We start from the raw sequence: 24,545 nt of genomic DNA on the forward strand, positions 1-24,545 counted from the left end.
TACTATGAGATGGTAGCAAATTCCCAGTAGAAATAATGAACACCAAAATATAGTAAAATATTACAAAAAGACTAAGTGGAAATTTAAAAAAATAATTATAAAACTAGGGCATGATTTGTTTATTGTGTCAGACAGACAAAAACATAGACTTTATTACCAATGTAAATGGAAACAACATGGAAACAAATTGTTTACTTCAGGAATCAAAAAAATTAGCTGTAAATTTGATCTGATAGTCAGCAAGGAAATTGGTAAACATATGATCAATTAAAATATTAACTGTTGACAACAACAAAAACAGGGGCAGCTTGCACACGGAATGCAGGAGCCAGGTGAGCAAAAAGAACCTGTCCTTTATTTTGGGGTATCTGTTCTTTGATTGTTGATTGACACTTCTAATTACAGAGCAATAGCAGAGGTGGGTGAACATTGTTGTTACACCTTGTGCATTGTTGCAAGTTTCTCTTCCTTAGGCAAAAGTTACTTCCAGGAAATTTAAAGGGCTAATGTTCTTTTATAATCTTCTTTCATTTTTCTCTAGTTCTTCTTTTTAGAACCAGGCATTAAATACGAGTTTATTCAAAAACAACTGCATGTAAGAGAAAAAATAGAATGTGACAAATTGGTAAACTGAGCCTACAGAAAGGCTCAGAAAAATACCTAAGAAGAATTTAAGATTACATTAGGTTGAACCTTGGCATGGAGACAGCCTACAATGGTAAATAAAAGCAAAAATTGCAATTAAAAAAATGCAAACTCAAGGAAGGGGAAGAATCTGATTTCTAGTGTTATCACAATCATTAGATTTGAATCCCTAGTCTTAAAAAAAAGAAAGTCATAATGCATAGAAAGAAACAGGAAAGTATGGTCATTTAAAAAAACAGAAATGAATCAACAGAATGTATTCCTGAAGAAGACTGGATTTAAGAGGCAGATTTTAAAGACATTAAAACAACTATTTAAAGATGCTCAAAGCACTAAAGATATAAAGGAAGTTGAGGAAATAATGTACAAACAAAATGAAAATATTAGTAAAGAATTTTAAAAACTTAAAAAATTTGAAAGTTGACACGTGCAATAATTGAAATGAAAAATTTGCTAGAAGTATTCCAAAGCAGACTTCAGCAGACAGAAAAATCAACAAACTTGAAGATAGGACAATGAAATCATTGAGTCTGAGGACCAGAAAGAAAAGCAATTGAAGAGGAGTGAACCAAGTCTAAGGAACTTATGAGATTTAGTCAAGAGTACTAACATACACACTTTGGCAGTCCCAGAAGGATAAGAAAGAGAGACATGACCAAGAGAATATGTGGGGAAATACTGGCTAAAATCTTTCCAGATTGATGAAAAACATGAATATAAACATCCATGAAGATCAACAAAGTCCAAGTAAGATAAACAGTAGTGACCAACATCAAGACACATTAGAATTATACTTCCAAAAGCCAGAATCAAAGAAAGAATCATGAAAGCAGTTAAGAGGGAAGGAACTCAATACATGCTGCGTATCTTCAATAAGATTTTTAAACAGATTTATTACTAGAAACTATGGAGGCCAGAAGGCAGTAGATCAATATATTCAAAGTACTACAAGCCAAAAAACAAAAAAAAGTCAATCAAGAATCCTGTATTCCTTAAAAATTATCCTTCAAAAGTGAGGTAGAAATTAAGACATTGCCAGATACACAATAGCTGAGTTTGTTTGTTGTAATTAGACTTGTCCTCTAATAAATGTTCAAGGTAGTCCTGCAAAGTAAATTCAACAAACAAATGAACAAACAAAAACACTAGACAGGCCAGGTGCAGTGGCTGATGCCTGTAATCCAAGCGCTTTGAGAGATCGAGGCAGGTGGATCATGAGGTCAGAAGATTGAGACCATCCTGCCCAACACAGCGAAACCCTGCCTCTACTAAAAATACAAAAATTAGCTGTGCATGGTGTCATGCACCTGTAGTCCTAGCTACTTAGGAAGCTGAGGCAAGAGAATCATTTGAACCCGAGAGACAGAGGTTGAGGTTACAACAGACAATCTCGGCACACTGCACTCAAGCCTGGTGACAGAGTGAGACTCTGTCTCAAAAACAAACAAACAAAAATACTAGAAACAAAAAGGGAAACAATTTATTAATAAAAAATTAAATACAGAAAGCAGATTTAAAAATTATAAACATGTATATACTTAATACCAAATTATCAAAAGGTACGAAGCAGAAACTGGCAGAATTAGAAAAAGAAATAGAGAGTTCCATAATGATAATTGAACGCAGCAAAACCCACTGCCAGTAATTGATAGAAATACCAGACACAAGATAATAAAGGGAGTAGAGGACTTATCACAATAAACCAACAGATCTAACAGATATATACAGAATACTCTAACCAATGACAACAGCATATACTATATATTTTTCTCTCAAGTACTCACGGAATGTTTTCCAGGATAGACCATATGTTAGGCCAGAAATTAAGTCTCAATAGATTTTAAAAGTTAGATAAAATAAAAATTATCTAAGCATAATGGTGTAAAGTTAGAAGTCCATAATAAAAGTAAAATTGGAAACTTTTTTAAATTGTGGAAGTTAAAACAACCTTAAACAACTAATCAAAAAAAGTTATGAGGAAATAAAAAAGTTATGAGGAAAATTAGAAAATGCTTAGAGGCAAATGAAAATAAAAGCATAACAGACCAACACTTATGGAACACTGGAAAACAGTGCTGAAGGAAGCGGGGAGAGTGGAATCTAGGATGATAAATACTTACATTAAAAAAAAAAAAAAACAAGACATATCCTCAAATCAACAACCTATCTTTACAACTTAAAAAACTGAAAGAAAAAGAACTAAAGTCAGAGCTAGCAGAAGGAAAGAACTGATAAAAATTAGAAAGGAGATAAAATAGAGAATAGAGGAAACCATTGAAACCAAAACTTAATTCTTTAAAAAGACCAAGAAAATTGAAAAAAATGTTAGCTAGATGGGATAAGAAAAAAAAAATAGATTTTAATTTATAAAGTCAGAAATGAAAGTGGGGACATTACTATTATACCAATGCTACAGACATGCAAAGTATTATGAGAAAGTATCATGAAAAATTGTATGTTGTCAAATTGGATAACGTAGATAAAATGTACTAATTTAGGGACACTCAAAATGCAGTGAGACTAATGAAAGAAGAAATATATACACAGTCTTACAGAGAATAAAATCAACTAAGAAATTATTAAGTTAAAATCTTGCTAGTAAAATTTAAAAAGACCTTGAGAGGTCAAATTAAAGAGAAAATATAAGTTAATGACATGAAACCCAAGACAAAATCAATAAAAAATGATTTTATGACTGACCAAATGAACTGATTTATGAATACCAAAACAAAAAACGATTCTCTTGTTAATGTAAAAATGTGTATCTTCATTAACTAAGCAGTTGATTGCCTGTGCCTGTTTTTTCTTTCTACATGCTCTGGGAATAAGAGGACATTCCCAACTATCCTGAGGAATAGGCTTGCTGACAGCAAACTAAAAAGCCAGTGTAGACCTGGTGCTATAATCAAGTTTTTCTAATAGTCACTGTATATTCTCATATATTCTACTATCAAAGACAAATCCTAACCTTCTCTTGATACATTCTGTCCAATGTCACTGTTTATCAGCCTTATTGCCTGATTTTCTATAGCTGCCCTCTATTAGAAGAACAGTCAGAAGCAAAAACAATATGTCAAATATGTTCCTATTGTTAAAAAAAAAAAAAAAAAAAAAGTAGGCACTTAATCCTGGAAGCAAAACACAGAGACAGTAGTATGTAGTGGATGTGGCTCACTCAACTCTGGAGAGGTATATGATATGGTTGATTATTACCTTTCTATAATTATAAAAAAAGGTGTTTTCAATTATGAGAGCTATTAAATACCTTGCTAGAAAGCAGGAGAGTAAAATAAGAACTGCAATTATTTGGGCCATTCTAGACAAACTATTCTATGGAAATTCAGTGATCACCTGAGTGTATGGAATGAAACTTCCTGTACAGGGTACATCTCTGTAGTATTCTTTCTGAGAGGGAAAGTACTTTTTGAGGCATGTTGTTGACTGCAAATATCAACCTCAAGTATTATGCATTTATACACCACTAAAATACATACATTTCTCTTTTAAAAATTTACCTAAGCTCTCTTTTTTGAAACTATGTATAATTTTAGCCTGTGCACTTCTTTAGATAATGAGTTCCATAACTCTACTACCTGCTGGGTGAAATAACTCATCTTTATATTTGTCTTAATATTACCTCAGCAGTATGTGAATTTTAGTCTTCAAAGTACATGCTTAAAGTTGAGTTATAAATATACTAATGACTCTATTTTTATACTTGAAAATAATTCATCTTTTAGAATTTGAAATTTTCTGGAGGATTTTTCTGATTTAAAACAATGACAAAAATACTGACTTCTGTTTTATAGACTAATAATCCTAGTAACTTAAGTGTGTAAAGATATCACACACTTACATTTATAGTGAACTGCAAAGTACAAATTTAATTTTATAAAAAATAAAGCATCAGTTCTCAATTTGACCACTTTTATCAACTGAACCCAGATTCAAAGTTAGGTTTTTTCATGCCCAAATGATATTTTAATTCCTTACTGTATGATGTGCCTTTATTTACTTATTTTTTTCTAATCTGAGTATATTATACAGAGGCAATGAATAATACTACTTATTATCAAAATTTAGTTAATTATCTCCCAAACATTATTAAAAAATGCTATATATTATACATAGTATGGATATAGAGATGAGACAGTGAAGTCCAAAAATTAAAATACCTTCTTGAAAACAGTAACAATAAAGAAAATAGTGTTAAACTTATTGAAATTTAAACTTTGAAGTTTCCTTTTTCAATCCAATTAAACTGAGTACCTGGTATTTCATGCTATGCTCATCTATGAAATGATATTTTCTGATTTTTGCATGTATTTGACTGTGTGGACTGGTATTAAATGTGTATTTGGGGACTAAATATTCTTTAAAATGTAAGCTATATATTACATATATTATTATTAAAATGACAAGTATTTTCATGACAATATGAGATTTTACAAACTTTATAATAAATTATTATCATTAGGATATCATTGGTATATTTGTTTTCAGCAAATAAATGAATATAATTTTTATCTGCAGCTAAAAAAGTGAAGGTCACCTTTTTTTAATGGAATCTATAAACTTGGTGTTGCTTTAAATGTCAGACTGTTTCAATTATTGCTTTTCTCACCATTAAAGTTTTCGTAAGAATGTCATACAGATGATGTTTTGTAGTATTAGCTAGTAAACAACTGACCTCATTTTGTCGTCTATGGAGAAAGATCAAGTTTTGCTTGCATGCAGAAGGGGCTTATTGTAACACCTCAGGAGTATTCTTAAGTATCATCAGCAGTCTCCTCCAGCCATTAGAGTATTATCTTGAGAACTGCATCATTATTTTAAATTAGGTTCACTTAATTAGCCAGCTGGTACTTTCCTTGTCAGACTGATAAACAAGCTGTGCTTCACTGTTCCTTCATGTCAAGAACAAACCACAAGTTCTGTGTATCTTTGCTGCTATTGTCAGTATTTCATATTTAGAAGTTGATACAACTGATCCTTGACTACGATGTCATCTGTTTTAAATTTGTTGTATATGCACCCCCTCAAGAAAATTGATAAATTTTTTAATACTATGCATGTTGGGATTGTGAGGGAGTTAAGCTTAGATAGCAACAAAAGAAATTTAAAAATTTCATATTGTAAATAATTGTGTATCCTTCGACAATGTTTTTAAAATGGTAAAGAAAAAATGTTTTTATCTGTGTGTGTATAAAGCTACAACAAATAAAAGCATTTTATTATTACACTGTATATTTTATGTTAACATATTTTACAAAGCAGTAAGGTAAAAAATTTATTCATCATGACAATATTACACTGAAAACAGTACTTGTATAAGAAACTAAGAAATCTAGATTCTAGAACTCCAATATATAAACCACTACTATCCATTTAGAATAATTTTAAAAATTATTTGAACCTTTTTTGAAAATGTTTAATAATTCAATAAAACTGTAGAAGAGGGATTGTTTATTAATAACCTCCATATCACACGGCTAAGCAGAGGCTACTGTATCAACATTTATTGTAGTGATTATTATGTAGGAGAGAAATTCCCAACTTATAATTGGAAGCTACCACTTAAATAAAATCTTACAGTATCATTCAATAGATGCAAACTTCTCTCCTTTGTTCTATTATGATGGAGATTTGAATGGCCAGGTATAAGTAAGTCTCATTTCCATAGGCTTCTCAACAGTGTGAAAACAACTTTTCTAGCAAAATAAATACGGGTAGTCAAGTGTAAATTATACTGGTGATTGTGGTGGCACGTGGCTGTAGCTACTTGGGAGGCTGAGGTGGGAGGATTGCTTGTGCCCAGAAGGTGGAGGCCAGCCAGGGCAACTAGGAAGACTCATCTTTATTTTTTTTAATATAAATTACAGTAAGCAATAAATAAGCATTATATAGGTTAATTTTTGAAATAAAATATGAGCACATAACCAATGCTTTTTCTAATTACATATTCCTGAATATTGCATTTACTTCATGTCATTTTTCCTAAATTAAATGGATGGTGACTGCATAAACAGAAAGTGTGCACATCAATGGTCTCCAAAGTGCACCATGTGAAACCCAAAGAACTTACAGGTGACTAGTTATGGGAACATAATCCATGAGATCTGTTTACATTTTTTAAATCTTAAAAAAAAGCATATTTCATTTAACAAAAAGTTAATATATGGATCAATATTGAAGATCTAAAGTTAACTGTATGTTGGATGGTCAGATAACATATAGTGAACCCTAGTTTCTTGAGAGGAAAGTGGGAATTTTACAATATGAAGGGATCAACATTGGTAATCTTAGTCTTCTGTTTACTTTTACCTGTCTGTATAAAGGGGATAACAATAGTGCATACTTCAACAAAAAGATTGTTATGAAAATTAAATATTTACAATTGGTGTATCATACAAATAAAGTATCTGTAAAATACCTCATTAAAAGAGCTAGGTTGTATAAGCCTGGTGCAGGAGAATAATTATTTTTGTTAAATAAAATAATAATATCAATTTCAACATCAGAGGAGAAAATATTTTTAAGAAAATAATAATAAAATGATCTTAATAATAGTAACTAGTTGCCATGCTACCCAATTTTGCAACTTTTTACAATTAAGCAGACTTAGAAGTTTATTAATTATACATTGAGAATAGTATGTCACAAAGTATTATTCTAAGAGCATGGTTTATATCATTGACCTAAACAAACACAAAAAGATTAACTTCTGGGAGCACAGAATCTATTAGATGGAGGCATACAAAAAGAAATGAATATACCAAAGTATAAATTATGTGATGTACAAGACGGTAAATGCTTTTGGAAAACATAAAACCACCGAACAAGGACAGGAGGGCTTGGGAAAGTTGAGAAGGGTAGTTGTTGGGGAAGAAAGGTTTGATTATTAAATAGGGTGATACAACTGGCCATGCTGAGAAAGTGAATTATGAGCAGAGATGTTGAGGAATTAGTCACTGGGATTCCAGGCAAGAACTTTTCAGGGAAAGAGCCTCCAAAAGGCAGGAGCATGGCTGACATATTGGATGAACAGTGAAGGAGGCCAGGAGATTCTGTGTCAGAGATATCAAGGAGGGTGTAGTAGGTGACAAGGCTGAAGACTGCGGAGGTGTCAGCTCAGGTAAGGCCAGGTAGTCATTGTAAGGACTTTTGGCTTTCACTCTAAAAGAAATTAGAAGATTCTACAAATTTCAAGAGTATCCTAGCAGGTCTTTTGTAAAATCCAACACACATTTTATCCCTTTCAATAACTGATGGCTTTGAGCTGATGACTGTCATGGCTTGTCTGATGCTTAAAGAATGAAAAAAGGCCATGCTTGGTGCCTCACGCCTGTAATTCCAGCACTTTGGGAGGCCCAGGCAGATGGATCATGAGGTCAGGAGGTCAGGAGGTGGAGACCATCCTGGCTAACACCATGAAACCCCATCTCTACCATAAACACACAAAAAAAATTAGCCGAGCGAGGTGGCACATGCCTGTATTCCTGGATACTTGGGAGGCTAAGCAAGGAGAATCACTTGAACCAGGGAGGTGGAGATTGCAGCGAGCCAAGGTCACATCACTGCATTCCAGCCTGCATGACAGAGCGAGACTCCATCTCAAAAGAAAAAAGAAAAAGAAAAAAATCACCGAGACAAATCTGTGAGAAAGACTGAGGAGTATAAAGTTAAAAGTTAGACACCACAGACACCATAGGATAATGATAATGATGACTGTGTTTCTGGGGATAGCAGAGACAGTACAAAGGGATCATCATTTAGAAGGTAGATTCAGTTGCCTTTCCTGAGGATGTGAAGTGTGGGAGGAAGACTGTGGTTAAAGATGACAATCTTTCAATCCTTTGTGTAACATGTGGAGAACCATTTCAAATTTTTTGTGACATAGAAGTTCAGAAGTTGTCTTGTGGCGAAAACAAAATTTTGTGTCAAAAATATTGCCTTTCTGTTCTACAAACAGCAATTGGTCTACATTTACTGATTCTTTAAAGACCGTTTCAATAGCATCCTAGCAGGTATTTTGTAAAATCCAACACATAATTTATTCCCTTGCTAAAGCTGATGGTATTAATAGTAACATACTTGCTTTTTTGACTAAAACTTGGGTCATAGAACCATCTTCCTGAAGATACTCATTTGGGAATATTTTTATCCTTACTATATGAGTCTACTGACATAGAAAATCGCATAAATGTTTCTTGTGTAAAATGTGTTATATCATACTTAAATATAGATAAATTTTCTTAAAAATTATGATTTTTCCAAATAATGTTACATTATATTTCTTTATTTTGTTCTTATCTTTTTCAGTTCTGGTGAACTTTTATAACCAGACAGCAAAATAACTGCATTTAGTACAAAACTTTTGAAATGCTGAAACAAAATGTTCACAGCTTTTGGAGATCATTGAGCAGACATTTTTCAAAGTCTGAAGTTATTTTGAAAATTGATTGATATTTTTCTCCTCCAAATACACATATCCTAATTTATGTGAAGGCAATTCATCATGAACTGCCTTCTGACACTTCCTGTAAAATATTCCCATAATTTAACTTTTAAAAATATTCTTTCTTTCCACTCATAAAAATATTTATTCTTTAAGGCTCAATCAAAGCCTTACCTCTTCTCCTTATATTTTATGCTGCATTGTACTTTTTCCTCTGAGCTTTCATAGTGCTTGGTCCTTATTTTTATTTTATGACACATCAAGTTGTTTTAAGTGCTGTTTTCACCCTCTAGTCTATAATTTCTTCAAGGACAGAAATGGATTTATTTTCTCTTGTAGGTCTCAGTTCTTTCACTTATTAAAGAAAGAAATTGCACTATCTAAACTTAAAACATTGTGATGCTATAGTCACTAAAATATCTAGCTCAATTAGTGTTTCTAATGATAATAGTAGCAGTATGAATGGTATTTCCATGGTGCTTAATATTCACCAGGCACACCCTAAGCAGTTTACTGTCTCACCTAATACTCACAATAACCCTTTGAAGTAGATATTATTACAGTCTCCGTTTTATTGTAGAGGAAACTGAGCCACAGAAAAATTTAGTAACTTCCCAAGGTAATATTATTATTGTTGCAGTCATTATTAATTTAAGTGAAAGAGTTAAAGTTAGAAACTGGCTTAAGAATACATGCTCAGAAACATGATCTATACTGACTTTCAGTGATTCTCCACTAGGATTGTATTGCTTCTAGAGATGACGGCATGTATTTGAGCCCTTTGGATTTCTTTTTAATCTCCAATACAGAAAAAAGACCCAAAAGGATGTTTTTTATACGTGAGGCATAAATAAAAAAGCAACATATCCACACATTCCCAGAATAAGCAACCAACTAAGAGGGAGTGTCTTTCACATGCGGTAAGGTTCTCACACTGGAATGTAACACAAGCTCTCAGATCTCAGCTGTCCTGATTATTGGCTGATGACCACCAAGACTGATCCTCACTTTCCTTATCCCATTAAATGTGGTTGCTAGCATAACCTATGGTTTGTAGTGTTTTTCTATAAGATAATACTTATGAAAGGTCTGGTGAAAGGAAAAGCAACTTGTGAGAGCTGGCACACTGGAAATTTTCACTCAAATTGTTCACAGATCCTTATAGTTACTTACAGACCTTTAATATATTCTTACAATTAAATAACAATGAGATCATTTTTATTGTCGCTTTTCTCATTTGTGTTAAGCTATTTTATCTTAACATTTTAAAGATCTAAATATTATTTCACTTAAAGCTGCATGCAAAATAGGCTATTACATTCACACGTAGATCAAGTTTAACATATAAAAATAAAATATGAAAAATCAAAAGATTCTTAGGGCTTTGTCATTAGTGTAGTAATTGATTATGGGTTTTTAGGACTATATACGCTTTGAAATTATTGATTAGTACATGAAAAAAATTAAATGAAACATCTGGCTTTCAAACACAATTAACAAAATTCAGATTAACTATTCCTTAAGCAATAAAACTACTTAATTACCTAAATAAAATCAAGTCTGGGAATAGCTGTTCTATGTTTGTTTAGCAACTCAAGTTTATAAAGTATTCAGTTTCCTTTTATTTTTCTCCTCTGTGCCCTCAAAGTGTTGGGCTTTCCTCTTAACCTAATAGCTTCATGGCCACAAAATGACTTTGGAAACTAGAGGTTTAATATCCCCACAGGACTGCGCACCCTTTTAGAAATCACGCACCCTTTTAATATTTACATACAAAAAAAATAGATTATGCAATGTGACCACTCCTAGCCTATGAAGAGGCCAGAAAACTCAATATCAATCAAAATGATAGAAAAGTAGTCAATACCTTGGATCCGTGGTGCTTGCCAAGTGGGCTACCTTTCCTGAGGACATTGCTGCCCATCTGATTCCAAAACAGTATACTGGCTCTCTTATCCAGGAAAAAAGGGGTAAAGGCTCTAGTATAAAAATGTTTAAGTGGATTTCCTCAAAATCCAGTAATTACTTCAGTAATCCAAGAATATTGAGAATTTTAAATAGGCAAAATGAAGGGCATTATTTTAGAAAAGAGATGCCTTAGTAAGACTTAATTGCTAACATTTAATTTAAAATATGAATTTCCATGTTTCCAATCACAACTATAGTTTACCTAATACACTGAAAAGAACATTGAATTATGGATAAGTACTTAGAAAATTTTCTAAGGCTATTTAATAGAGCCTTGGGAAGAAAGCTTTCACTGTTAGATAAAGTTTGTTTTATTAGATACAATTTGTTTTATGTTATATAATCAGAAAATATGTAAGTACCTACTCCTGGAAATTAATTTTAAATGTTTTTAGCTTGTAATATGAATAGAATAAAATGAAGGTGAATGAAGTAGCTTCCTGGTATCAATTTGTTTTCTGAGAATTTTTTTTAAGTAAATGCTAAATATTAGCAGGAAAAAAAAAAAACATTTTCAAACCAAGTGTAGTGCAAAAAACAAAAAATAAAAAACAAGAAGCAGCATTCATTTTTCTTCTGTGGTTTTGAGTTTCTCATTAAAGAAACTTAATTAGCTAATCATTCCTTAGAGTTACAGCCATATATCAGATTGCTGGCATTTTAACATTATAGATAGTGAAATTCCATAACCAGAATTGGGATAAAATAAGTCTAATTGTGTAAACATAGTTCCCACCTGAATTCAACATTTAACTAAAATGAATATATTAATCTTTCTATCTTGAATTTCTAAATAGCTTATCTTAACCTCACAATGTACATAGGTAATGCATGAACTTAAGGCTATGTACAGTTGTGCAAATGATAAACAAAATGTTTATCATGTACATGATAATTGTGATCATGATAATTATATATGATAAAATATGATGATTTAGAAAGGTCATATTAAAGTATGAGATTTCCAAATTGATCAAATAAGAGCTTAGGAAACGATATATTTGGCAAACTAAATTTTTAATCTGACATCTCAATTAGAATCTTCTTTCTGGCCAGCTTTTAACTAATAGTTTAGTCTAAAACATTTCTTTCCATTCCTATTTATTGAAGGCGGTGAGCACAGACCCTGTCCCAGTTAAATTACACTATGACAAATCGCATGATCAGGTCTGGGTGCTAAGCTGGGGTACCTTGGAGAAGACGTCACCAACACTACAGGTAAGTGCATCTCAGTATACTTGAGAAAACAATGATCTTGAAAGCTTTCAACATTTTGCTGGATATTCGTGATCATTTAACAATGATAATTTTCCATCTGAGGACTATAGCTTTAATCATAACTAGATAGGCAAAGAAAAGGGCAAAATAGTTGACACTCAACTACTTTCAGATTGGGAGAAATCATAGCTTATATGTATTAGATGGCACATTAATATGCCAAAAGAATAACCTATAATAACAAAGTTGATGACATTAGAGGGGGAAACAAAGTCATAATTTACCATTAAACAATTTTGGCGTGTGTGATAGAGACAAAGAGAATTCAACAGCAAAGTCCTCAAAACCATCTCCATTTTTCTCTAATCCGATAATATTTTATTATCTGAGCACATGCTTCTTTCTAAAGGAAGAATAGTGGTGTTATTCTTATGGATTTTGCCTGTGCCTTGAAGTTGTTTATGTGAGAACTTCACAGATAGAGAAAAAAAAATCTGCATTTTGATCATGATCCTTTCAAACAGTCTTTAGACTTTTATAATTACAAGTTTAAGCAGAAAGAGAAAGGGAATGGGAAGGAGTGTTTGGCCCTGGAAATGAGTTTTATACTACAATATTTTTCAAGATGCTTTGCAATTTTGCTACTGCCTTGAATATCCCTTTCTTAACAAAACCCCAAATTATTAACTTTTGGGCATTTTAAAATAAATTCTGTTAAATAAAATAGTTACATTTTTAATCAGTTGTCACTACCAAGATTTTAACGTTTCTGAGTTATTTTCAATATTTCCAATATTTAACTTACAAGTGAAATTTTTATTTAAATAGAATGTTTTCATATAGCTAGTATAATGATGGATCATTTTGTATTCACTAGAAATGTGTGTCATATGAAACATTGAAACTATATTATAGTATTTCAGTTATTTATTTTGCAAATGAATCCACTCTCAAAACATGAGGTCATAAAATTGAAGGATGACACACAATTCTGTGAGTTGACTACCTGGGCAGCTCTGCTGACGTGACCTGGGAGCACTCATGGACTCCAGTTACTTGATAACTTGGCTAGAGGTAGAAATTTCAGAATGGCCTCACCCTCATGTCTATCACATGGTGTTAGTGCTCAGCCGGATGCCTTGTGTCCCTTGCATGTGACACTCATCCTGCATCTTCACAGCATAATGATTTCAGGTTACAAACGTGGAAGCTACAAAAGCAGGTTAGGTATGGGCTTCCAAATTCACATAAAGCCATTTTTGCCACATCCTATTGATTGAAGCAAGTCATGTTGCCTGCCCAGATTCAAGAGGATGGAGTGACAGAGCCAATCTATTGATGGAAAAAAATACAATCTTCATAATGGGCAACTTTTAGAATGATCTATCACAATATAGTAATAGGTGTTTGTTATTTGAGATTTTGTATTTAAGTATACTCTTGATAAGATAAATAAAACAGGTCAATATATATGATTTTTTAGAAAATCATCTTATAAATTATTTTAATATACTATTAACTTTAAGATCAGCATAGCTTAAAAGTTTACACTTTTTTCATGTCTTTTATAATAAAAAAGCTGCATATATTTTTAATATACAATTTTCTTCAGAATTGATACCTTCCTCTCACCTTTGAACCATGCTACTTGGATAGATTAACAACCTTCCCAGTGTTACAATTCTGCCACAAAATAATTTAGACAAATTCCTTTGATATTATACAGAGAAAAAAGCTTTATAGAGCTATTCTTCCCACACATTATCCAGTTATCTAAAAATAGGTTGTTTGTTTTTCTCTGGATGCTTAATAAAAATATTTTGTGCTAATAGAATATAGTAAATTTTAAAAATATTGGCTGGATGGGAGTGGTAGGTAAGTGTCACAACTGAAAATATAAAATGAAGTGTAGGAATTAAGAAGTATTCTTTACAAAGGTATATACAAGAAGCTTTATTTACATAAAGTTTATGTGTGTACGTGTTATATGAATATAGATATAAGATTGATTAAATAGATGATTGATGGATAGATAGATAGATAGATAGATAGATAGATAGATAGATAGATAGGCAAACAATATGATAGGAAACACACGGTCTCTGGATCAGAGAACAGACCATGTCTCACTCGTGAGGCATATTAGTGTTTATGCCCCAGCCCAAATAGACTTTGTGTCACATGGAGAAACTAATGCTACCATGTGTGTCCAGCAAAGTTGCATTAAAGGAGAGGGACCCTGGAATTATAAGTCTCTGAGGTTTTTAAGCTGCTAACATATCAGTCTTTCCTCTGTCTGGAGAGATAATGATCATTACTCTAGAATATATGAAAATCTTCCCCTGGAAGAGGAGGAGTAGGTCAATTCCCTGGAACATCAGCAAATGGTTCAAAAGAGATAATTCTCTAAATTTCTCATGAGCAAGATACTATCACTAGTCTCCAAGACATTTTTGGCTATGCCATCAGCCTTAAATCAAGTTTGCCAATGCTCTTTGCTGTGAAAGACCTTACACTGCAGAAATGTCAAAATATTCATGGATAATTGTCTCCCAAAAGATTATCAGGAAACATTCATAAAGGAAATGGAAGTTAAGATATGTTTCCTTTGGAGAAACTGAATTCACAAAATCAAAAATATGGGCAAAACCTCATTTTGGCTCTAGTGTTTCCCATGCCATAATGTTAAAAGATTAGGCTGGAAAAGAAATTAGTGCTAGTTTGCAAAGGCTATGAAGTAATTTTTTTTTTTTTTTTTTTTGCCCTAATGCAGTATATCTTCTAATGGTACCCACTGACCCTTGAAGCATGATCTCAAGGATCAGAAAATTCTATTTACCTTTTTTCTTTGTGCTTTAACTTTTTAATTATAATTTAATCCATACGTCTTTGTCAAATATGGAAGCCAAATATGTATTTTCTGAGGTATTTATAATTGGTAAAGACTGTCAGAATTTTAGATATATGACAATATTTTCCAATTAGTGTCCTCAGATGGATTCTCAACTATTCATCATAATTTGTTTTATTTTTTAAAGTCACATGTGTCTTATAAACCTTTTGAAATACTGTTTTAAAAATTATGATTCTGTAATCCACAAATTTCATAATTGTTGTATAATTAATGTCCTATCAAATGCACAGTAATTAGAGAGGAAGAAATTCCCAAGAAATAACTTGAAATAAAAGCCTTCCATTTTGCTGCTGTTCAGGAATTCGGCCCCAGCCAGGTGGAATTCCGATGGAACTCAATGAAAGTATATTCATTTAAATGAAGAAAAATGAGCCTTTAAGAAAAACAAACTCTAAAAATAAAAACAATTAAATAAAATTTTGTCATAGAAACCAAAGGAAAAGTTTTAGTCTTGAGGGACAACCACTAATTAACACTTAGTCAATAATTTAGAAAGTTACTTTGGTGACCATAAGTAGAAAGTATTTAAAAGGGGATAAATCCAAGCAGGAAAAAAGCCCTTTAATAGGCTACCACAGCAGTGGTTGTGCAGTGGGAATCATGAAAGTTTATGGGTGCAAACAGATCTGAAGAACGAACTAATAGCATTTGTTAACTAATGGAATAGGAGAAATCAACTAGTTTAAATGTAGTGACCTTTTCTTTAAAAAACCATAAAAGTTTGAAAATCAATTTATTATAAAAGATGAAATCTCTTTTATTAAGACACTTAAACAGTTATTTTTCAATGATAGGAGGAAAAATTTTTAAATATGGTTTTATGTTGTCTAAGATTTTTAAAATTTTAAATGTTTCACATAATTTATTTTGAAGTTTCCAGAACTATGTTGCTAGTTATGTTACCCTGGAGAAATTGTGTTCTGATATTTCACTTTATCTGTATGTTTGCATTTATCTTTCTCATTATAAGGAGATTAGGAGTTTTATAATGCAGAAGTTGCTTATATACATATTTATTTCATATTTTAAGCTGAAATTGTTCAAGACATATATTTTTCTATTTTTTTCTTTCTAGAAACAAACATTTCTTTATTGAAAACAAGCAATACAATCTCAGAACTGGAATTTGGATAATAATATATTAATTTTGAGGATGGCATAAAGCCTATGTGGCAATTTTTGCCAGAATCATTTATCTCTAAATAACATTAAAGCTTATACTATTAGGTGACTGCATTGTTGAGGGCTAACCAAGGTGTGTTCTGTGTAGGTAATTACCCTGGCCAGTGGGAGTGCACCTCACCACACGATCCACACCCAACCAGTGGGAAAGCAATTTGACAGAGTGGACGATTTTTTCATTCCCACCACAACACTCATTATCACCCATATGAGGTAAGTGCTAAGTTGAGTGATCAACTTTTTAAAGATTTCTCTCCAATTTTAATAGAAAGCCATGTGGAATCGTAAATAATTTAGTTATAAAACAAATACACATGTACAATTGGACTTGCTTTAGCTTTGTCATATCGGCTTACTGAACCTTTGTTTATCAACATTAATAATGATTTTCCCATAAAGTGTTTATCTTTATGCCTAATAGAGATGTGAATTTGTGAAAATACAGTTTTATTTTTGGAAATCACTTTAACAATGTTTTTTCAAATTGTCATTAAGATTTCTCTTACTGGGCTCTTGCAAAATGCTGGCATTGTCCCCCAAAATAAATAATTGGAAGGATAAAATCACTTCTCAAGAGGAGAGAATGTTAGTTGGAACTTGGTATCATAAAGCAGCCACAGTCAGAAATATATTCAATATAAATATTTTGTTCACTATCATGTTATTTATTGGTCATTTTGAAATTGATATAAAAATGTATTAGGAAATACAAGAAGTTGAAATGAAATGTTTGAGGTCTGCACTTTGAGAAATAGTGTGTTTTATCTCTTGATGTGTTTACAAGAGGTCAAAAAGTAATGTTAACTTCTAGTGCTATAACTACAAAGCTTTATAAAAGAAGTTTAAATGCTAAAATGAGGAGAAGATTGGCATATTGTGATATTTACTATTATATATCTTTAGCATTTATTGAGACAATTTAAAAATATTTGCTTAGCAATATTAAAAATGAATCTGAACCAAAGACCCTCCTTTCTCTCAAGTGAATTCTGATATGTGGGAACTGCTCTAGCTATGTTTTAGGTGCCATTATCAGATTATGTGCGTATTTGTCCTTATATTAAATTAAATATTATATCATCTAAAAAGTGCAGTTTTGAGACTTAAGAAAGACAGCAAAATTCAACTTTGCAAAAATCAAAAGGAGGATTAATAAATCAGAATTGTAACTCATAGTCAAAATTAGAATAAATTATTCATGGCATAGCCAAGTATATTTTCAAAGTTTGATATGTTTGTCAATCACTTACCCATTATTTTCAGAATGCCTGTTAGGTGCTCAGCAATAAAATGTTTAAATAACATAATGTGCAGGCTGGGCAGGGTGGCTCACCCCCGTAATTCCAGCATTTGGGGAGGCTAAAGAGGGGGCATAGCTTGAGTATAGGAGTTTGAACCCAGCCTGGGCGACATGGGAAAACTCTGTCTCTACTAAAATTACAAAAAATAATGGGCATGGTGGCACACGCCTGTAGTCCCAGCTACTCACAAGGCTGAGGCAGGAGGATCGCTTGATCCTGAGAGGTGGAGGTTACAGTGAGCTTAGATCACAGCTTGTGCTGCAGCCTTGGTGACAGAGCAAGATAGTGTCCAAAAAAAAAAAATTATTATACATTTTTATGGAAAATAAATTATTGAAACTACAGAATATCTGAAGAAAATAATAGTTTTTAGGTTCTGAGGGTAATAGCTCAGGGACTTAAAAAATCAGAGTTGAACTAAATTGGTACCACTTGAAATTATATCTAAAGAATATATGAAATTTTTATACATATTTGACAAGGATAAAATTTCATTTAATTGGCATTGGGTGTTGTGACTAATAAATATTCCTTTGTTATTAATTGTTATTAACAATTAATCAATAATTAAATATGTAATCTTTGTGTTTGTTTATTCCACTTGCCTATTTCCTATTATTGTATTTAATATGCTATTCGACTTTATTTTTTAAAAATCTACTGTTAATACAATTTCTTTGAGAAAAATTATAGTGTCTATGACACTACTAAATACAATTGTTTATAGCTGGGAGTGTTTTCACTCTATAATATGTGAAGTGATCATTATGTTAAAATACTTACTGGAGGCAAGAGTATAGACTGGTTGCATGCAGTAAGTGTTATGTGTAATTCTGTATTTTTAGATATAATTTATATGTTGTCAGAGCATAGCATCTCTTCAGGTTCTAAATGACTACCTCAGAGCTGGAATTGGAGCTAATATTAATTCAGAAAACATCTAAATATTGTGAACAACTATAAGGCACAAATTTCTATTAGTTAGTTCTATATAATATGAAAAAGGCTGAAAAGTATAACAGAGGTTTTTTTTTTTAAAGAATCTTTATATTCCTTTGAAGAATGTGCAGTGAAATGCATGGGTATTTTGTCAGTACTTTATTTATATGTATTTAATTTAGTAAAAGTAATTTAGTAAGAATAAAAATCAAATTATAGCAATTCTACCTGCATATAGAATCCCATTTTAATGAACATGAATGATCATCAAATTTCTTAGTGCATTTCAAAGTAATTGCTCATTTTACTACAGTGAATGTGAGGGGTAAAAATTAACATACGTTTTCAAAAATAAACTGTTAACTACGTAGGGTATTTTTAACATAATGAGGATTTATTCCATATCAGGAACACTTGAGCGATGGATATGGTCTCCTACCAATTTAATATAGTATATTTCTTTTCTTTTATTTATTTATTTATTTTGAGATGAAGTCTCGATCTGTAGCCCAGGCTGGAGTGCAATGACATGATCTCGGCTTACTGCAACCTCTGCCTCCTGGGTTCAGGCAATTCTCCTGCCTCAGCCTCCTTAGTAGCTGGGATTACAGGAGTGTGCCACCACGTCCAGCTAATTTTTGTATTTTTAGTAGAGACAGGGTTTCACCTTGTTGACCAGGATGGTCTTGATCTATCGACCTCATGATCCACCCGCCTTGGCCTCCCAAAGTGCTGGGATTACAGTAATGAGCCACCGTGCCCAGCTCATATAGTATATTTCTAAGCAAATTCAGCATGTATTTAAATATGTTTGCTGAGATTGAATTGTTACAATTTGCATTTTTCAGAATTTGACACTACTTTCTGACTGTTGGATTCAGTAGATATTTCCACGCCAGGCAGAGAGTCTGAAACATATGTGTTGAATTAATATTAGTTTTCTTTCTCTGACTCTCCATCACATTAATCTGCTTCTCTCTCATGCTGGTACACTTATTTCAAATAATTTATATCTTCGGTGTCTGAAAAGCTTCTGGACAAGTGTCAGGCTTTTATATTCTTAGTGTCCAAAAACCACTGTGTTTCTCATAGGAATAGAAGAGGGAAGAAAATGCTACACTATTTCCTAAACCAGATTATATGATAATGAGGGAAGAACTGTGTTTCCTATATATGGATTTCTCAGCATCCAAAGCATTATCAGCGTTACACACAGGCTGTGTTCACAGCACACAAATTGTGTGGAACCAATAAACTACAGTATTGATAATTTACATCTGCTTTCAGACAGATCTAAGCCGGAATATCCCAGCGACGCCATTTGCCATTGATTCTGGTGACCTTAGCCAATTTCCTTCATTTCTTTCTAAGGACTGGTAAAAAATAATGCTTGAGTATTCAGCTGCTAACTAGTTGTTGTCCAGACTTCATAATCTCCACGGGGACGCTGGCTCCCCTGTGATTATTTATGATTTTCCTAAAAGTCTTTGTTTTCCCTGCCTGATTTTGTCTAATTTTCCCCCAGTTTTTCTGTTTCTGTGCCTGGAATTTTCAGGCTTCTTTAATCTAGTCTTTAAGCATATCAGATAAGCATGTGGTGTCATACAGTAAATAATGACTGAGGAATTTAAGAATACCATTTAAGACACATTTTCAACTTGAAGTTAGTAAATAATTTTCTTTAAAAAATTTAAACTTCAGCAAGAAGTTAATAAATGATGGTAACCATAGTTCTGAAGTGGAAGAGATTTGTAGGGCAAAAGGAGTATATTTTGGAATGACATAAGAAATATAAAATTGTTACAGGAAGAATTTCAATTTAGATTTTTATTTTTATAAATAAAAATATACAGATAGGTAAAATTAGAAGAGAAAGTTAAAAATGAAGATGAATGTAATTCTCATAACAGTCAATTATGTCTAATTTAATAAAATTTGAAATAATACATTGCCTTTTAAAATCAACTGTAAACAAATATAAAACAATGTTTCATTATTCTACATGTAATTTGTATCCAAAGAAATAAGCTATACAACTTAGTTGTCATATTAAATTGAAATTACAATATCATTGCATGTAAATAGATACATTTGAATAATATAACTCTACTATTGTTAATTTTTTTTAATTATATGGCTAACTAATAGGAGATTTGGTGAAACAGTTTTCACAATGCTTGTGTTAAACTTCAAAACAAGTAATTCTCATAAAGCATGAGGATTTACATAATCAATTGTTTTACTTTTGCTGCCATTGTGAAGAAAGAACAATTTAAGTATCAGTTTCTTATATGTGAACATTGTAGCTTGCTGTACAGGTACAACTAAAATCTGCATAATAAATTAGTATCAATAGTTTTGGCAGTTACATTATGTTTTTTTCATAAGTAAAGACTCTAGAAAGGTGAGGAGAAATGAGAAAAGAAGGGGAGAAGCTCAGAAGATGGCAAATATTAGGCAATAAATAATTTCCATGGAGTTTTTCCATAGAACCTCCCTCAAAAAAATCTCCATTAATTCTTCCTGAGAATTATTTCTTTGGGATAGAAGGGGATGAAAGTGAGAACTATGGCCGGGCATGGTGACTCACGCCTGTAATCCTAGCACTTTGGGAGGCCGATGCAGACAGATCACCTGAGGTTGGGAGTTCGAGGCCAGCCTGACCAACATGGAGAAACCCCGTCTCTACTAAAAATACAAAAAATTAGTCAGGCATCGTGGCACATACCTGTATTCCCAGCCACTCAAGAGACTAAGGCAGGAGAATCGCTTGAACCTGCGAGTTGGAGGTTGCAGTGAGCTGAGATGGCGCCATTGCATTCCAGCCTGGGCAACACGAGCAAAACTCCATCTCAAAAAAGAAAAGAAAAAGAAAGAAAGTGAGAACTACGTGGAGGCCAATGTGGTGCAGAGCAAGGAAATGTAATAAATCTGAGTGCCAGCTACCAGGAAGTGTAATCTACCACAAATGCAAGAATTAGCAGAAGTCTTTCCTAGAGCTTTTGATGTAGCACAAATAAAACGTGTTGGCAGGAGAGTAACAGCAAGATATTTTCTCCTAGATTGCAAGAGAACAGCTAACATTTGGGTTATTTGGTGTTATAAGTAGAAATCCTTTAAAGTTCTCACTGACTAAAAGAATATCTTTGGTACAATTTGAAACAAGTGCAATTTGATGGAAAAAAAAAAAAAAAGATGTATTATAACCTGCCCTTTGAAGCACCTGCAAATCATTCCTTTCCCATTTCTTCTCCTGTCTCTCCCAGTTAGAATTCAAGTAGAAACAAATTTAATCCAATCTAGCTGAAACATGCTGATGTCAAATGGCACAGAAGGCACTTAGAGTGAATTCAAGGAGATGATTTATGATTTATACATTCACTCCAGGACTAGTCCTGTGGGAAGTAAGGGAAGGCAGAAACTTGGGTGATGCTATTTGAGATGTCTTGAAAGGCTTAGCTACTCTTCAAACCATCCCCCATTGTTATATATTATAACAATATAATTGATTATATTGTTTAGAATTTCAAACCCCTGCTTTCATTTTTTGGGGTTGTATTTCTATAGAAATCAATCTTTAAGTTGCTCTTATTTCTTGAGAGGAAAATGCAGCAGTTAGGAAATTGATACACTTATTATTGCCATTTTTGTTTAGGGGTTGATTGGTTGATTATGTAGTGCCTTAAAATGAATGTATGTGTATGGTATGTATGTGTATGTGAATGGTGTGTATGTACATGTGCATGTATGTGTATTTATTTCAGTCACTGATTATATGATAAGCAATAAGATGAATAGATATATTTGTAAATCACACTGACAGGGAGACTTTAAGCAACAGGCATTTATGTAAAATCCTAGAAATGCCAGTTCCCACAACTTTTTCCTCCTCTGTTTGCTTACTTCATTTGGCATGACTTGACCTGCGAAATGAAACAAGCAAACAAACCACTAGTGTTCAAACAGTTTCCTTATAATATCCCTTCCCTCCCCAGCACCACATCCCAAGATGATGTTGGTTTGGAATTGAGGAATTCCAGAAGTCGACCTCACTGCTACTCTTTAATTTGAATGAGTTGGAAGGAACAAGGGTAGCTGGAAGGCATTCCTTTAGGATCCTCAACAGTGAAATAAGTGCTAAGAGTGTAAGAGTACTTGGAGCTAAATGGGGTAGTAAGGGGGTTAAGGATTTATCTCGTTTCCAATCTGTAATAATCCCTGCACAGCCAATGGCTATGGCTCTACTACAACGATGAAGTAAGATGAGAGAATAAGTAGCGGATACTGCTTCAGCAGTCTGGAGAGTGGGCTATAGCACTCCTTTTCTGTAATAAATTACAGTAAGGAAATGATTAAGAAGGGATTGAGTTTGATATATGTTTCCTTAAAGCTCCTCCACGGAAAAAATAAACATTCTGTGAAAGTGAAAGTGAAAGTATATCATTCTCCCCCATATTTTATCAAATCCGTTAGAGCAAAAATTATATATATGGGTAACCATATATCAAGACAACTCATCTATGACTTGATTCATAGATCAGGTGTATGGAGACACAATTTTAGCACTAAAATGCTTTGGATACATTGAAATCCTAGCACAGCAAAAACTGAAAATACCTGTCGTTCCACGGCGTTTAGAGAAAAGTAAAATCTTGAGATGATAAGCTGCAATTAAAATTGTTTCAAAAAATGTTTTGTAGATGAAAATCTCACAAAAGTCACCATTCAGTGAGGTATGTTTTAACTCCATTCATCCTGATATGCATCCTGATATGCATGCTTCCACAAAGAGAAACTAACAAAGAATTCCAAATATCCCAAGAGCCAACTCTGTCTATACCCTCTCAAATAGTGAATATTGAAATATATATGCATAAGTTCTGAAATTGCGACCTTCCCTTTTCAGTTTCTCTTACCTTCTTTACACCCCCTCTCCACTCCACACAAAGACAAATTCTGTATTTGTAGAACCTATTATCTCATGGGAAACCTACTTCCCCAGAGCTACTGCACTATCTGAAAACAAAAGATATTCAAAAATTGTCAAAATAAGTATACACATATACTTTTATATATGCTTATGTGTATACATATGCAAACCATTGCTAGCAAACCTCCCAACATTCTTCCATGGGTGCAAAGCTTTGTCTACATAAACACTGGGTAACTTTCTTCATCTTATTTATAATGATGTAAGCACACAATACTCTTTCAGCTTTGATCTATAATTCTACTCTTTCTTTTTCATTATGGTTACCTGGTTTGCTTTTATTTTAAGCGTTTCAGCTTTCTTAGGCATATTAGTATAGACCACACATTGAATGTAAAATGCTTATGTAAAATAAACAGAGTGTCATTTAGTTTGTTACCTTTATTATTTCTTGAGTTAGAGGACCCTATCTGCTTCCCTTCTTGGTCTCTGTTCCGGGTTAACTGTGCTCTGCTCTGACACTTTTAAGAAAGGAGTCTTGAGTCCAAAGTGGATGAACAAAATAGACTTGCACCTCTTTTCACAGAATCTTTTATTAGACATGTTACTAGCATATATTTGCTATGTAATATTTTTGGCGTATGGGTGAATGAGATTGGATTTAAAGAACAAGTTATTTTTAATATACATATATGTGATTATTTTAAAAAGGAAGAGTTTGTACATGCATTATTGATAGACCCTAAGCTCTAAAATTTAATAAAGATGCTAAACGGACTTATTCTACAACAATTTTTAGTGAAGAAGTCAATGGAGCACTAATGGCACATAATTTAGAAACACTCCACATTGCCGATTTGACTCTTGCATTTTATTATGCAAAGTAAAATAGCTCTTGCTTCTTCTCTCAGAGGTCCTTATGATAACTTATCAAAGTGTTCAACAAAACAAGATTGTCCACCACACTGGATCCAGTATTCTCCTAAGAGA

At 32.7% G+C, this 24,545-nt stretch overlaps 1 protein-coding gene across 5 annotated transcripts in view; it reads left to right on the forward strand.

Moving 5' to 3' along the window:
• FSTL5 (follistatin like 5) overlaps positions 1-24,545 on the forward strand; it is a 790,158-nt gene that overhangs the window by 698,598 nt on the left and 67,015 nt on the right. For all 5 annotated transcript variants that reach the window (XM_074396781.1, XM_039479107.2, XM_039479105.2 and 2 more), the window contains 2 exons: positions 12,182-12,289; positions 16,474-16,598. In XM_074396781.1, the coding sequence (XP_074252882.1) occupies positions 12,182-12,289; positions 16,474-16,598 (233 nt within the window). The remainder of the gene's footprint in view (positions 1-12,181; positions 12,290-16,473; positions 16,599-24,545) is intronic.

This window comes from Saimiri boliviensis, chromosome 3 (genome assembly GCF_048565385.1).
Source record: "Saimiri boliviensis isolate mSaiBol1 chromosome 3, mSaiBol1.pri, whole genome shotgun sequence".
Taxonomy (NCBI): Eukaryota; Metazoa; Chordata; class Mammalia; order Primates; family Cebidae; genus Saimiri; species Saimiri boliviensis.